The sequence below is a fragment of the Diachasma alloeum genome, unplaced genomic scaffold (genome assembly GCF_001412515.2).
Source record: "Diachasma alloeum isolate Michigan unplaced genomic scaffold, Dall2.0 Dall_scaffold_00871, whole genome shotgun sequence".
Classification (NCBI taxonomy): Eukaryota; Metazoa; Arthropoda; class Insecta; order Hymenoptera; family Braconidae; genus Diachasma; species Diachasma alloeum.
The window spans coordinates 53,317-66,453 of NW_021680992.1; the positions used below are offsets into that span (position 1 = coordinate 53,317).

A 13,137-nucleotide genomic window follows, 5' to 3' on the forward strand; every position below is an offset into this window, starting at 1 on the left:
TCCGTTAGCCGATGTGCTAGGATCTCAGGAGAACCCGTGGTACTTATAGAGCCGGGGCAACAGATGCTGGAGTAAAAACCTGCCTCGGCCAATACTCATCCGCGTATTTGTACCCCAATACGCACAAAGAAGAGGCTGAGGTGCATCCTGAGGATAACAGGGCCGTCGCAATTCCCCTAAACACCTATAAGTTTCTCGTCAGTATCACTCGCCATACGATATGTGTCACTATTCTTTGGTGATACCACATTGACAATGGACACGTGTCGAGAATAAGCCTGTGGAAAATCGAAGAATCGTTCTCTATACTTGGGGGGTGACACGTGCTGGGGGATAAAATTCGTTTGATGTTGTTGGCGAAGTGCTGTGGGTCGGGGGGACTTGGGTGAGGATGCGCCGCCCTGAGTAGCCATCGCTACCGAGTCAATTCCCCATTCGTAATGTGTGGGCAAAGAGGCACGAGGATTCCCTCTTGCTTGCAAGGGGTTATCGTCCTTCGTTTTGCCGGCGACGGGGTGGGGATAGACCCCAACAACCTGTCCAGGCATGATCATTGATTTATTATCAGGATGCATAAGACTCTTTGCGGTTCTATTTTTGTCCTTGTATGCACTGATACCAAATTGCCCGCAGGAGAACCCTTCGGCTTCGGGCTATTCCTCTCTTCTCACGCATTGAAATGCAATTTTTAGGTATTTGGGTTCCCGGATTTTTTCCCCCCCGGAGAAAATTCTCTCGGAAACAAATTCCCGGAATTATTTTCCCTTACGAATGTGAAGAACAATAGGGAACATACATTTTTTTCAAATTGATCAAATTTCCCTTTCAATTTGTTCTATGGGTTATAGAAAAAATATTCCATGGGAAAAAAATTTGATTTTGATATGGATTATTAATGTTAATAATGAGTTGAAAGTTGATCGCTCGGACGGGGCACTCGGACGCTGATACGTTACAGCACGGCAGTCACACTAGGCTGCTAACGTGCGAGAGAGAACGCGCGTCGGCTCTGTCGACTCCCGCTACGAGAGTGAGTGAGAGGCATGTCGACTACAGTGCTGTGACGTCACAGCCCACTCGAGGCGCCCAACAAGTGCACTTTTCAATCAACGATTTCTCATTGCAAAATGCGAATTGGACGGTTCAAAAAATTATTGGGGAGATTGTTACAATTTCTAGATTACGAAAAAAAATTTAAAAAAATACGTATGTTCCCTATTACACAAACACATTACCAACGTCATTTTCATTTATTACATCGTTCAATCTTCGAAGACACGCCAGGTGAGAATTCAACTTTTTCAATAGATCAATAATAAATAAATTACGTTGCTGCAATAAATTAATTGCTTGCATTTTCGAACCACTTCCCCCAAATAATTCGGGTTAATTTCTTGCTCCAATAATCAGTGAATCTTCATTAATAAGCATTCTCGTGCTAGGAAGTCGCAGATTCATAAAAAAAACATTGACAACATTCAAAAAAACATCATCTTATACTATCAAAACAATCCATTTGAAAAGAAAGATATTTCACAAGAATCAGAAATGCTAGCTTGAATTTCCGAACTCATTGTGGAAATTGATTATCATATGCAATTCAATTTTAATGTGAAAATTTGAAATGAAAAAATGGCTAGGAGCCGAATAGCTCAGTTGGGAGAGCACCCGCTGAAATCGATAAAAAACGACATCATAAACTTACTAACGAATTATGATAACCAAGAAGCAATTGGCAGAGCCAGATGTGGAAATATTAAACCACAATACTTCACATCATACGATAAGATCGGTCTATTCCAAGATGAAATGAATATACCAATTCTTTTTCATATTCCAAGACACAAAAAAAATAACAAAATCCCAGTCGAGGAGTTCCTGAACAGGGAGTTGAAATACCCCAGAGGAATTCCAGAAACTGATATCGAGGTTTTTTATCGAATTACAAAAAAATATTGGTGGCTAGACCAAAATGATAAATTCATGTTTGAATTCCAAAATAGGTATCAAATGTACAAAAATAAAAATAATAATGGGTACAGAAGCCAAAATAGAAGTCAAAGGCACAACTTTAGACCGCCTTAATAAAATTTAAAAAAAAGAACTGATAAAATAATTCAGTATTATTAACAAAAAAATTACAATACAATATAATAATAATAATAATAATAATAATAAAAAGATGAAAAACAAGGATAAAAAAGGAACAACAATCACTCTTTTAATGAAGAATATATGAAATTCAAATTAAAAAATACACTACACTCCTTGTTATGACTTAATTGCGCTTGTTTTTTCACATTATAAAAACATTCTACTCTTTTTTTTTCTTTTTTCAAAGCCTTTCTCTCTTTTTTTTTTAAGCGCACACAAAATAAAATACAAAGGAAGCTGCAAAATGAAGTAGAAGTTCAAAATCCTCAAAAATAGAACAACAAATAATTCAAAACAAAACCCTAGAATAAGTTAAACGCGAGCGTCACAGAGTGAACAATGTTTATAAACCCAAATAGAGATTAGAATGGAGCGACTAGGCGCACAAAGCGCCCTATGCCATCTAAATCTATCAAGATCTATTGTACCGGCCGCTTGATCAAGACTTTGAATGGTTAGATCATCACCATTCTCCCCGACCGGGAATCGAACCCGAAACCTCTCGCATATGAGGCAACCCTCTTACCCACTGTGCGCCAGGTCATCGGGTTATAAACCCAAATAAAATAGACTAATTTTTTTTATATACCAGTTTTTTTATGTAAATAGTTGTGAATATTGTAAATAACACTTGTAAAAATGAATAAAAAACTTGGTAAAAAAAAGGAGAGCACCCGATGCATAATCGGAAGGTCCCGGGTTCAAATCCCGGTCTGGACTATCCACTTTTTCCAGTAAAAATTTTCTGGTTATTCATATTGAGAATAATCCTGGTTTCTCTTCTATCTAATCCAAATCCCATTCACCCATTTCCTACGACGTCACAAAGATGTGGAACGCTATATAAATTCCCTTCTTCAATGTAAAAATAATGATGTACTCTCTCTCTCTCTCTTTGTGTTTGTTAAAATTGAATATCACATACAATTCAATTTTTAGTAGATTGAGAATTCAGAAAAGTTTTTCCCTAAATTTTCAAAATTTTCCATGTTTTTAAGTGCCGAAAGTACCTGAAAATCGAGAATTTTTTGAATATACAAGAAATTTATTGAATCGTTAATGAAGAAATATACAGAAATTTCATTTAACTTTGTCGTTGTTCAAAATTTCCCGCTTTTTCACTTGAAATTGCAGCAGTAACCCTGCAGAAATAGTGAGGCCAATTTAGAAAAAAAAAATTTTGGACAAAAACCAGCCATTTACAAAAAATCATAACTCATTCAATTCGGAATATTTTTCAATTTTTCTTTTTTGGAAATTTTTGTCTAATCGTCCTCTTTTCAGAAAAAAATGGAGACAAAAAACTACAGCATCGACTTTATTGACCTGCTGATTTGGCGTGAATTTGCTGTTATCCCCTTTCAGTTCCTCTTTTGGATTTTTTTATTTCCCTCATCGCGATATACCCTCCCGGGGCTAGAAAGGGAACAGGTATATGCCGCGTTGCGCCTTGGTATTCTATACTTCCTTGACAATAACCAGGGAAGGAGTTGTTATTTTTTGTGGCAAAAGACGCTATTTATGTATGCGTGTCCTTGCTTCCCATGAGCGCACCTCTTTTTCTTGGGAATATAACATTGCCACGCCTCTCCACTGGCCTTCGGAGATGCAAGGATGCTAAATTCAATGCAATTCGTCTTTGTTCATCGGGAATTTGCAAGATTAATTTTTACAATTTTCTGCATTTCTGCGAACAATATTGGCAGGGGGATAATTTTGAGTTTATTATCAGTATAAATTTGTCGTAAGGGCCGGCTTTTACGATGCATTCCTGGGTATTATCGGGCTTGAGATTGAATGGTTAACTGTCCCTTGTTAATTCGATGATTTAATGTAATGAGATGTTCACATTTAAGGATTTGAAAAATTGACTTTTACTCGAGTCGATGATAAACGCATTTCGTTTTATCGCACAAAGTGAACGGTAATCCTTGAACTTGCTTAATCGCTGTTCAAGAGCGAGGCCAGTGACTTCAGACTTTTATATTCATTCAGTTTTTAATCACTGAGTTAATAATGCGGAACCAATTAGCTTGTATTGATTCTTGGTGGTCGTAAATTGGTATTTACTACTGTCACGGCATACTAAAGCCCGTGGAATGGATGACGTAATATCGCGGTGAAATTTCCCGCATTGAAAAATGTATAAAAAATATATATATTATATATTTTGCTATATATCTGATTAGTCCTACAGTCCAAATGTGAATGTAAATGTGATTACTCAAGTGGAGGAATGAATGAATAATGTATACCGGCAATAATAATAATAATAATAATAATAATAATAGTGTTAAAACAATGTAAAACTCAATGTAGTCCATATGGCGTGGTATTGATATCTCTAGCTTTAAGGGGTTGGGGAACAAAAAATGTAAACACCCGAGATACATCAGATATACATCAAACAGATAAATAAAAAAAATATATATATATATATATTTCCACGACTTCGATTATGTATCGAAGAAATATGTAATATATAGGTATGCAGTCAAATCCCCTTCATACTGTCTATAATCCAAGTCAATCAACGCCAATTTCGGGTGTTTTGACCAAATTTGCGAAATTTCCAAAAGAAAAAATTGAAAATAAAATAGATCCAGGAGGATCCCCAACTTGTATGATGGCTCAAAATACTTGTTTTGATTATCAGAACTACTGGAAAAAATGAAACAAATCGCAAGTCACATAATTTGCGAAATACAACTTTTTCAATTTTTTTTTTCAGAAAATTCGTTGTTATAAGCATCTGAAGATGGAAAAAAAATCTACTAAAAAAATTCTTATGGGCAGTAAAAAATGAAAAATTTTGATGCTTAATAAATCAAAATTGGATGGATAGAACTCAAACTGCTCCAAACTGGACTGCTGAAAAAATCTGAAAAAATTTGAGATAGTTTTTCAACCCCCCAATCGTAGTAACAATCGCTATCAATTTCCAAGAGGGTGAGGGTCAACGGTTGACTCATTTAGTGTGCAATACGTCATATAATATAGGCCAACTTAATATATCCATCGAATACCTATAAGATTTATATAAAATAGAAGTTTATATATGTTTCATATATATTTTATATAATTTTTACATATAAATCAGGCCAATTCCATACATAAAATATATAATTTTTATAATATAGGGGCGGGTAGGGTAAAATGGCCACTAGACTTTTTTCAAATTGTTCATAACTCAAAAACAAATTTATCAATTGAGAAAAGGGAAATAATTGTTCTTTGTATTGGAAAAAAAATTATTAAATTTCATCAACATTTCTACCCCTCATTAACATTTCTAAAAAAGTCAAAAGTGTCCGTTTTACCCCAACCTCCTCTAAGTATATTTTTCCGCATGGGTTGAAAGTTCTCATTAGAGCGAACAACTTATTGAGCGAATTTTTGTGTATGATGGAGTATGTAGAATGGATTTTGCCCCGTGCATCAGTGAAAAATAACGTTCTTCATTTTTTACCTTTAAAATTGTCCAAGTGCCTCGGCAAAATCGATCGCACTCTTAATTTTTCAGTGGACAAAGGGATAAAGTCATACCATGAAAATGGCAAATCATTTCGTGATTTGTCAAGTTGTCACGAAACGAGTTATTCAAATTTCTGGACAGTGATTGTACAAACATCGCCGTCGAGTTCCCGGTATTTAGTCTAGTATCTACGAAAGGAGATAAACATAGTCGAAGGACACGGTGCACACACGGGAGACAAACGATCAGTGGTTCGTTCACCTGCAACCTTGGATTCTCTTGAGACCTGTTATGGCAGGAAGGTTGAGATCCAGATCAGTGACGACGAAAGTGAAGAGGAAGAGGCGATGAAATATAATAAAATCGCAGATGGATGAATTCTATGGGGAGAAAGAAGAGAACTTTTCTTTAGACCCGTGGATTTTGTCAGTACACTGAGAAAAAAAAATTTTAAGAAATAGAAATTCTATGATTGATCCAAATCGTTCATCGATTGAATAGTCGCAAAAGAAAATGCTATTGTAAGACACAAATATTGATTTAGTTTTAATGTTTTCGATTGAAAAAGAATGAGATCATTTATCTAAACTTTTTTTTTGTTACTATCTACTTTTCAGTACATACAAATCAATGTCTGTATTATCAGATATCTTCTTCGAATAAAGCATGGAATTATCTAATTTATCCGCGTCACGGTATCCCGCAAAAGAATATCTGTTCGATTGACAGCAGAATTCATAGATGCAATAAAATATTCATTTGGTCTATGAGGAACATATTGTTGAATACTTATTGACGCGAGACTTTCGCGGTGAGCAGTTCCTTGTTTACGACAAACGCAATTCTTCATCATTTGGACTGATTATTTTTCCATTGCAATTGTGAAAAATAAATTATTTGCACCAAATCCGAAGCGTTTGAACTAAACTAAAATTGAATTGTATGAAATCGATTTTGTCGCAAAAACATGTATTTTCTAAATTCGATAGAATAAACAAAATATACTATAGTATAACAAAATCGATTGCATACAATCCAATTTTGGTTTAGTTGAATTTCTATTTCTTAGAAATTTTTCTTCTCAGTGTAGTAATACCCCAAGAGCTCCAAAATTATCGGGTATTTCCCGATAGCTTCATTGCAAACAAATGAAAGTAAGTATTCAGCTTTGTAGGTTAAAAATTCCCGAGCGCTTGTGCGAGGAATTTTTCTGCAAAGCTTGGCACGATGGTTTGTTTGTAAGGGAGCTTGTGGGAAATACCCGATTAATTTTGAATCTCGAGGGGTATTTGTCGGATTATTTTTCCCAATCGGATTTTGGCCAAACAGAATGCAGTGGACAACATCAGGAGGTGAATGGGGAAGATTTGAACAAATTATGTTAATAGAATAGCCGGATTTCTATTAACATATTAGACATATTAGACTGTCAAATATAAGATTCTATCTGAAATGAGCCGGAAAAATGAAGAGCTACTGCGAAATATTCAGATAAAAAAAATGAAGAACTATTGCAAAATATTCAAAAACTAGGAGGAAATATCCGACATAAAACTGTCGGGTAGCCTCAAATACTGCGCTCTGATTGGTCGAAATTCGATTGGGAAAAATAATCAAGGTTATTCAAGAATATTTATATTTAATCATGCCGTGTGTAAAATTACATTTGACGCAGTCTTCGTGTGCACTCCGTGCATAAACAGCGTTTTTGCACGTTAACGAGTGTAATTACAGTTCTCGGTTTCGGTTTAAACTGTAGTTTACAGGGGTACATGGGGTAAAATGAACATTTTCGACTTCTTTTGAAGTGTTAATAACTCGTTTAATTACATAATAATAATCGGATACAATTTTTAGTCTCCAATTTGTAATTTTTGCAATGCATTGCCATGTAGGTAATTCTTTTCTTTTTTTTTATTAGTTGGTAATTCTATTCACTCTATCAAAAAACGAGGATAGAAATCGGATTTATGAGCATTCATTCATTATTCGAAAAAAAAATAATTTTAAAACTTTTCGCCCACTTCTTTTTCATTTCTTGAACTTTTTTTCTGAAATATTGATATCCCTCTAATACTTGAAGAAAAAAAATGATTCGAAGACATAAAAGAAAAAAAAAATTCTAGCCGATTATCACTTTCTGATTGTTTTTTCATTTCCTTGTTATAATAATGATTAGACTCCGATATCCTTCTACCATATGAGGGGAAAAATAGATTTCAAAAATTTTCAGAATTACATGGAGAGATTTTTCTATTACCCCAATGAGATTTCGAATGACTTTTGTTTTGTGATTGTTTTGGTCACAAAAAAATACTTTTGATTGATCTTTAGCTGAATTAAGGATAAAAATATATATGGTAAGAATAAGAGTGGATAAAATAAAATTAATCTCACTGTAAAGACTGACATGGAAAGAAAATGAAGTAAAATAAAATAGCATAAATTGGAAAATTCAACTTTTATGAACTGTTCACAGAGAAGGAAAAGTATTGATTTTCAGCTATGTGTCACTGGTTTTTAAGGATCCATCCCCAATTTTGTGTGACATTATCATTAATTTCCAGTGACATCGTCACTCATTTTCCGGTAACGGTCACAGATTTTTAGGTGCCTGTCTCTAATTTTTAGGAATTTATTATCAATTTTCAGTGATTGAAATAATTGATGATCAGGGTTATCTATCTATTTATTTATTAGTTTCTGTCCATGATAGAGCATCTGTCTCGATCTTTTTCTTGGCAATTTCTTCTTCATTTTACGATGACAAATGTAAAAATGCATTTATACATATAAATATTGTACATGATTTGTGTATTACTCCCTTCCTGCAATGAGGCTATGGATCCTATATGCACAAATAAATAATAATAAATAATAATAATAATAAATAATGAATAATAATACAACTTGACATGTATTATTATTTTTAATGATGTACTTCTGATTAATACGTCCGTATCAACATTGACGGACGTAATTATTTAAATCTTCACATATGATTTTAGACCGCTGTTTTTTCAACATCATAACTGTAATTTGCAGTTTTTATTTATTTGCTCAGTTTATCAGAAGAATAGAGAAACTCCTGATAAGGACTTTTCTGAAGCCGAAACGTTGGGTCATTGACAAGAATTCTTCTTATCTTTTTAATTATTTAATTATCCTCGACGTGCTGACGACCGCTTAGGCCAATTACCGTCCATCATAATTCAACATGAAAGATTACAACGGCCTCAGAATCTCATCGGGATTTTCCAAAGATAGGGCCGTCGTGAATTGTCACATAAAAAACGTGAAATATGATGAACAAGCCGAGTCCTTCAATTTAAAAAAAAAAAAACAAGTGGAAACAAAAACGATTGGAATCCGTTCAATTCGTTCCGCGCAGTTCTACACTCAAAAAAATCCTCAACAGAAAAAGAGCCCTTAATGAATTGCTGACGAAGATGAATGACCTTTTTGCAGAGATAATTATCCAGCACTCACTCAAATGTATCCTCCAGATAATTCCTGTTACCCTCAATCAAACGGCATTAACCTGCCCCAACATGCCTGAAGATAACTCCGATCCGTTGAATTTTTCCGCCCATTCCCGTATCATTTCTGATCAAAGCGAAAGACCGAGTTCACAACGTGGAACTCTGGGGCTGTGGGGAGAAGCGGGCGTGCCCGGACCTACGACAAAAATTGCCGATAGGACAGGTTCTCGGAGGCCGAGCAAACGGCGGCAACTCGTCAGTAATCTTCCCGTACTTATATGCAAGATAAAAACTTCCCTTCAACATTTATGTGTATGCCTCGTTAACGATTTTTCATCTTTTTCACTCATTTATTTTTGATTTCTGTATTTTTGTTCATCCCGAGCAACTAGTACTCGAACACCTGCAACCTCAACGAGTTTTATGATCCGCGTTAATTCAGAAAATTATGGCCAATCAATTATGCCTATAATTATGGGAAGGTAATCATCATTTGAGTTGAGATTTCTATGAATATTCCGTTGGAGTTGAGTGGAAAAATGTTAATAGCAGTACTCAATCAGTAGTTACTCAATCAAACAATGGGTAGCCGCAGTAATTAAGACCCCATTATATGAATGGAAAAATGCGTCTTTTGCCTTTGTGGGAAGCGCGGAGACGACTAAGTCGCTTGTAATCGGGATATTTCGAGGTGCGCGAGGTCGACGTTGAGGGGTGGGAGAAGTGTGTGCAGAGGTTTCTGATTCTCCTCTCATTCTCCGATTCTCCCCGGCGTTTACCTCGATTGCATGACCGGCAAATCCTCACTCCACGATTGATATTTTTATGGTAATTGGAGATAAATTTTTACCCCTTTCAATTTTCTTGAGATGTTTATGGGTGCAGATACGATCCGAGGTCTTCAAGTTTATTAACGAAACGTGTCTGAAATAATACACGTTCGAAATAATTTCAACGATGAAATAGCAAGTTCGAAACAAAATTTTATTGGATTTTGACGTGGTTCCTTTTTTTCGATAGAAATTTTCAATATATTTGAGATTTCTCAGCTGAAAGAAAAACTGAAATATGTAGGAACGGACACAAAAAATCGAAAACTTAAATTTCCCTTCACAAGTCCCTCGGCACGGAGAGAAATATTCAGTAAAAATTAAGGAACAATTCACGTAATCCGCGATGGGAAATCGTTTTCCGGCAATTTTTATGGGAATGGAAGAGAAGAAATCTGAGACGTTCTGTGAATTCTCAGGTTCATCACCGAACAAAATACGAAATTTTCACGTAATTTTTCCCGAAGAAGTAAAATCTTACAGAAACTTCCCGACTTATGACGCCTCCAAACGATACGATAACAAAAATTGTAGAGTTGAAACTGCAAAATCAATTTCGATTTTACACTTATCGATGATTTCTAATGATTTCGGAAATCACTTGATTTCTTTATGGTTTCTATTGATTTCTGATGATGTCGTGAAATCTTTAGAAATCACTACCGAAAATGGAAGTCACTTGATTTCCAATGATTTCCAAAAAAAATACTTGATTACTTGAAAATCACTTGATTTTCAATGACTTCCATTGATTTCTGGTGATTTCTTCCTTGATTTCCAGTCGAGTGGTCCAGTGATTTCCTAAGTGACTAGCCCCTCGCCCCCCATAATGAAAACAGACGTATTCATCTCAAAAACAAAATAGAGAATTAGAGAGTGAGAAACTATATTTTTCCAACCAAAATCATGAATTATTGCTTCAATTACACTTGAGTTTAGCAGATCCAGTGAATATGCAAAGAGGTAGCTAATGGAGGGATAATTATCCTCTACCAGTGGGATTCGTCAATGTGAACTGTATGTGCCAGGACAGGCGATTCGTGCACGATGCTGTGGTCGTGGCTGGAGACAGATTTCGCGACGATGAGTGGCTCATGCGCCAAAACTACTGGGGCTGCTTCGTAGATGTGAATCACTGGGGCTGATTCGTGCACGATGCTGTGTCCGTGACTGGAGACAGTTTTCTCGGCGATGAGTGGCTCATGTGCCAAAACTACTGGGGCTGCTTCGTAGCTGTGGACAACGGGCACTGCACTGTGAACGACCGAATTGCCGTGACTTTCAATTGTCTTCTCTCCCACAAGTGCACTGTAAAGGGGAGAGGAGAGAAGCCCTGGGCGAGCTGTTGCCACTGCAACAATCGCAGAGAGAACCACCTGAAAAAGTTTATATGGATGAGCGGAAAAGTTATTGAAGCCGTAATTTCAAAGGTAGAAACAATCCTTTGAACTAACTATGAACGAAAAGAGAATAATTCACGGGAGAACTCTTAGGAGAAGAAGAAGAAGTCGTAAAAATTATGAACTTCACGATTGGTGTGAATTATTGATTCAACCCCATCTGACTTCCAGTCATCAGACAGAGAACGGACGTCTAAATCGTCATAAATGTCTAGATCTCGCCGGAATTTCTGACAATTTCAGATACAAGTTGTGTCTGAAAAGGACCTGAACATTTTTTTCTTTTGAAAAATTCCACACGTTCATTTTCAGACATTTGAACAGTTCATTCTGCAGACGTAGAGACTGTATCAGACAGGAAACAAATCTTCTATCTTACAACGTGATTCATTTCCATGCTTTTTTCCGAAATTTTTTGGGAGAAGTGGAGTTGGGAGGGTGCCCAGCCCATACCTGGGAGACCTGGGTTCGAATCCCGGCTGGGCGGTGCGGGATTTTTTCTCTCTAAATTCTAATTCTCTTTGAATTTTGGTTTTATCCCGAAGACTTTTCAAAATCGAATCTCACAGGAAAGCTCTCCCATCTCCTCTATTTTTTTTAATTTATTTGAAAATTCTAGTTGCGTCGCAATTGATCTGATGCACTTTGTTTTCAAATGGAGGTGTCTGAGAATAAGACATCTTTGATCGATTTCGATATTTTTTGATGTCTGAAAAATGTCTACAAAATGGGCTCCAGTCTCGAATCCCGGTCGGGTAGAATGGTGAGATCTAACCATTTAAAGGTTTGATCATCATCGCCATATACTCAACCGAGTCGAAGCGATGTAAAATAACAATTTGTTATTATTATTTATTACTGCATATAGGATACATAGCCCCATGGCAGTGGGGGGTGAAATATACAAAGTATATACAATGTGCAAAAGAAAAAAGAAAAATTTCACATTTGGATGAACAAAATAAGAAAAACTAGAGTTCAAAAAGAGAAAAGAGATAACAATATAAACCATTAGCAATGTGCAACAACGATTTTCTTGACTTATTCTCCAAGAGATCGATAAGAGCTTAACACCGATTTAGCAGACATGCACAAAAGCTGGAAGATTTTTGCGCGGAGCGAATTGTGGCATTTAGTACATCGATTTCTCTTCTAGCAGTTGGAAAATTCAAAGTAAATCTATAAATAGCTTTAATCTCAGTGAAACTGGCGTTGAAAATTAAGCTACCCAAGGAGCAATTCGAAAAGTGAGGGAAGTGTAAAATAACAATAAAAAAAAGTGGACTCTAGTATGTGAAAAATGTCTACAAAAACGTCTAGAATTCAAATATTAGTTTTTATAGTGTAGTCAGCTTTAGACTGCAATTGTGGATGATAGTTATACATCTTACCAATTTGAACATATTGAATTGTTGTGTCTGTAACGGTCTTGTGAACCTTCTGACTGATCTCTGGACCGAAATAGAAGTCTTATATACCAATATCCCCTGGTACATTTCTGAAGGGACCTTCGGTTGCAGTCTTCACTATTTATACATAGAAACACAACGCCCAATTCCTATTGCTTTCTCTCGGAATATCTCATAATCGTCCACGAGTCCTCCACCCGAAATATGATTACCACATGCCCCTAATTATGAATTGATCTGACGGACAAATAGTAGTGTCAAACGAGGAATTTCTTGGCAACTTTGTGATAAATATGGTGACAGGCTGTTCAGAAAAAAAACTACTTCATGTTGGTTTGATTGATGCGTGTGTGTCAGCGCTTTTATGGTAGTTGGTCGATTAGTTGA

At 35.9% G+C, this 13,137-nt stretch overlaps 1 protein-coding gene across 1 annotated transcript; it reads right to left on the reverse strand.

Moving 5' to 3' along the window:
- Window positions 1–10,930: 10,930 nt before the first annotated feature.
- On the reverse strand, window positions 10,931–12,770 carry LOC107045072. Its single transcript, XM_015267201.1, has 2 exons — window positions 12,733–12,770; window positions 10,931–11,317 (listed from the first exon to the last, which is right to left on the reverse strand). The coding sequence occupies exons 1-2, from the start codon at window positions 12,742–12,744 to the stop codon at window positions 10,931–10,933; spliced, it is 399 nt and encodes a 132-aa protein (XP_015122687.1). The 5' UTR covers window positions 12,745–12,770.
- Between the last annotated feature and the right edge of the window lie 367 nt (window positions 12,771–13,137).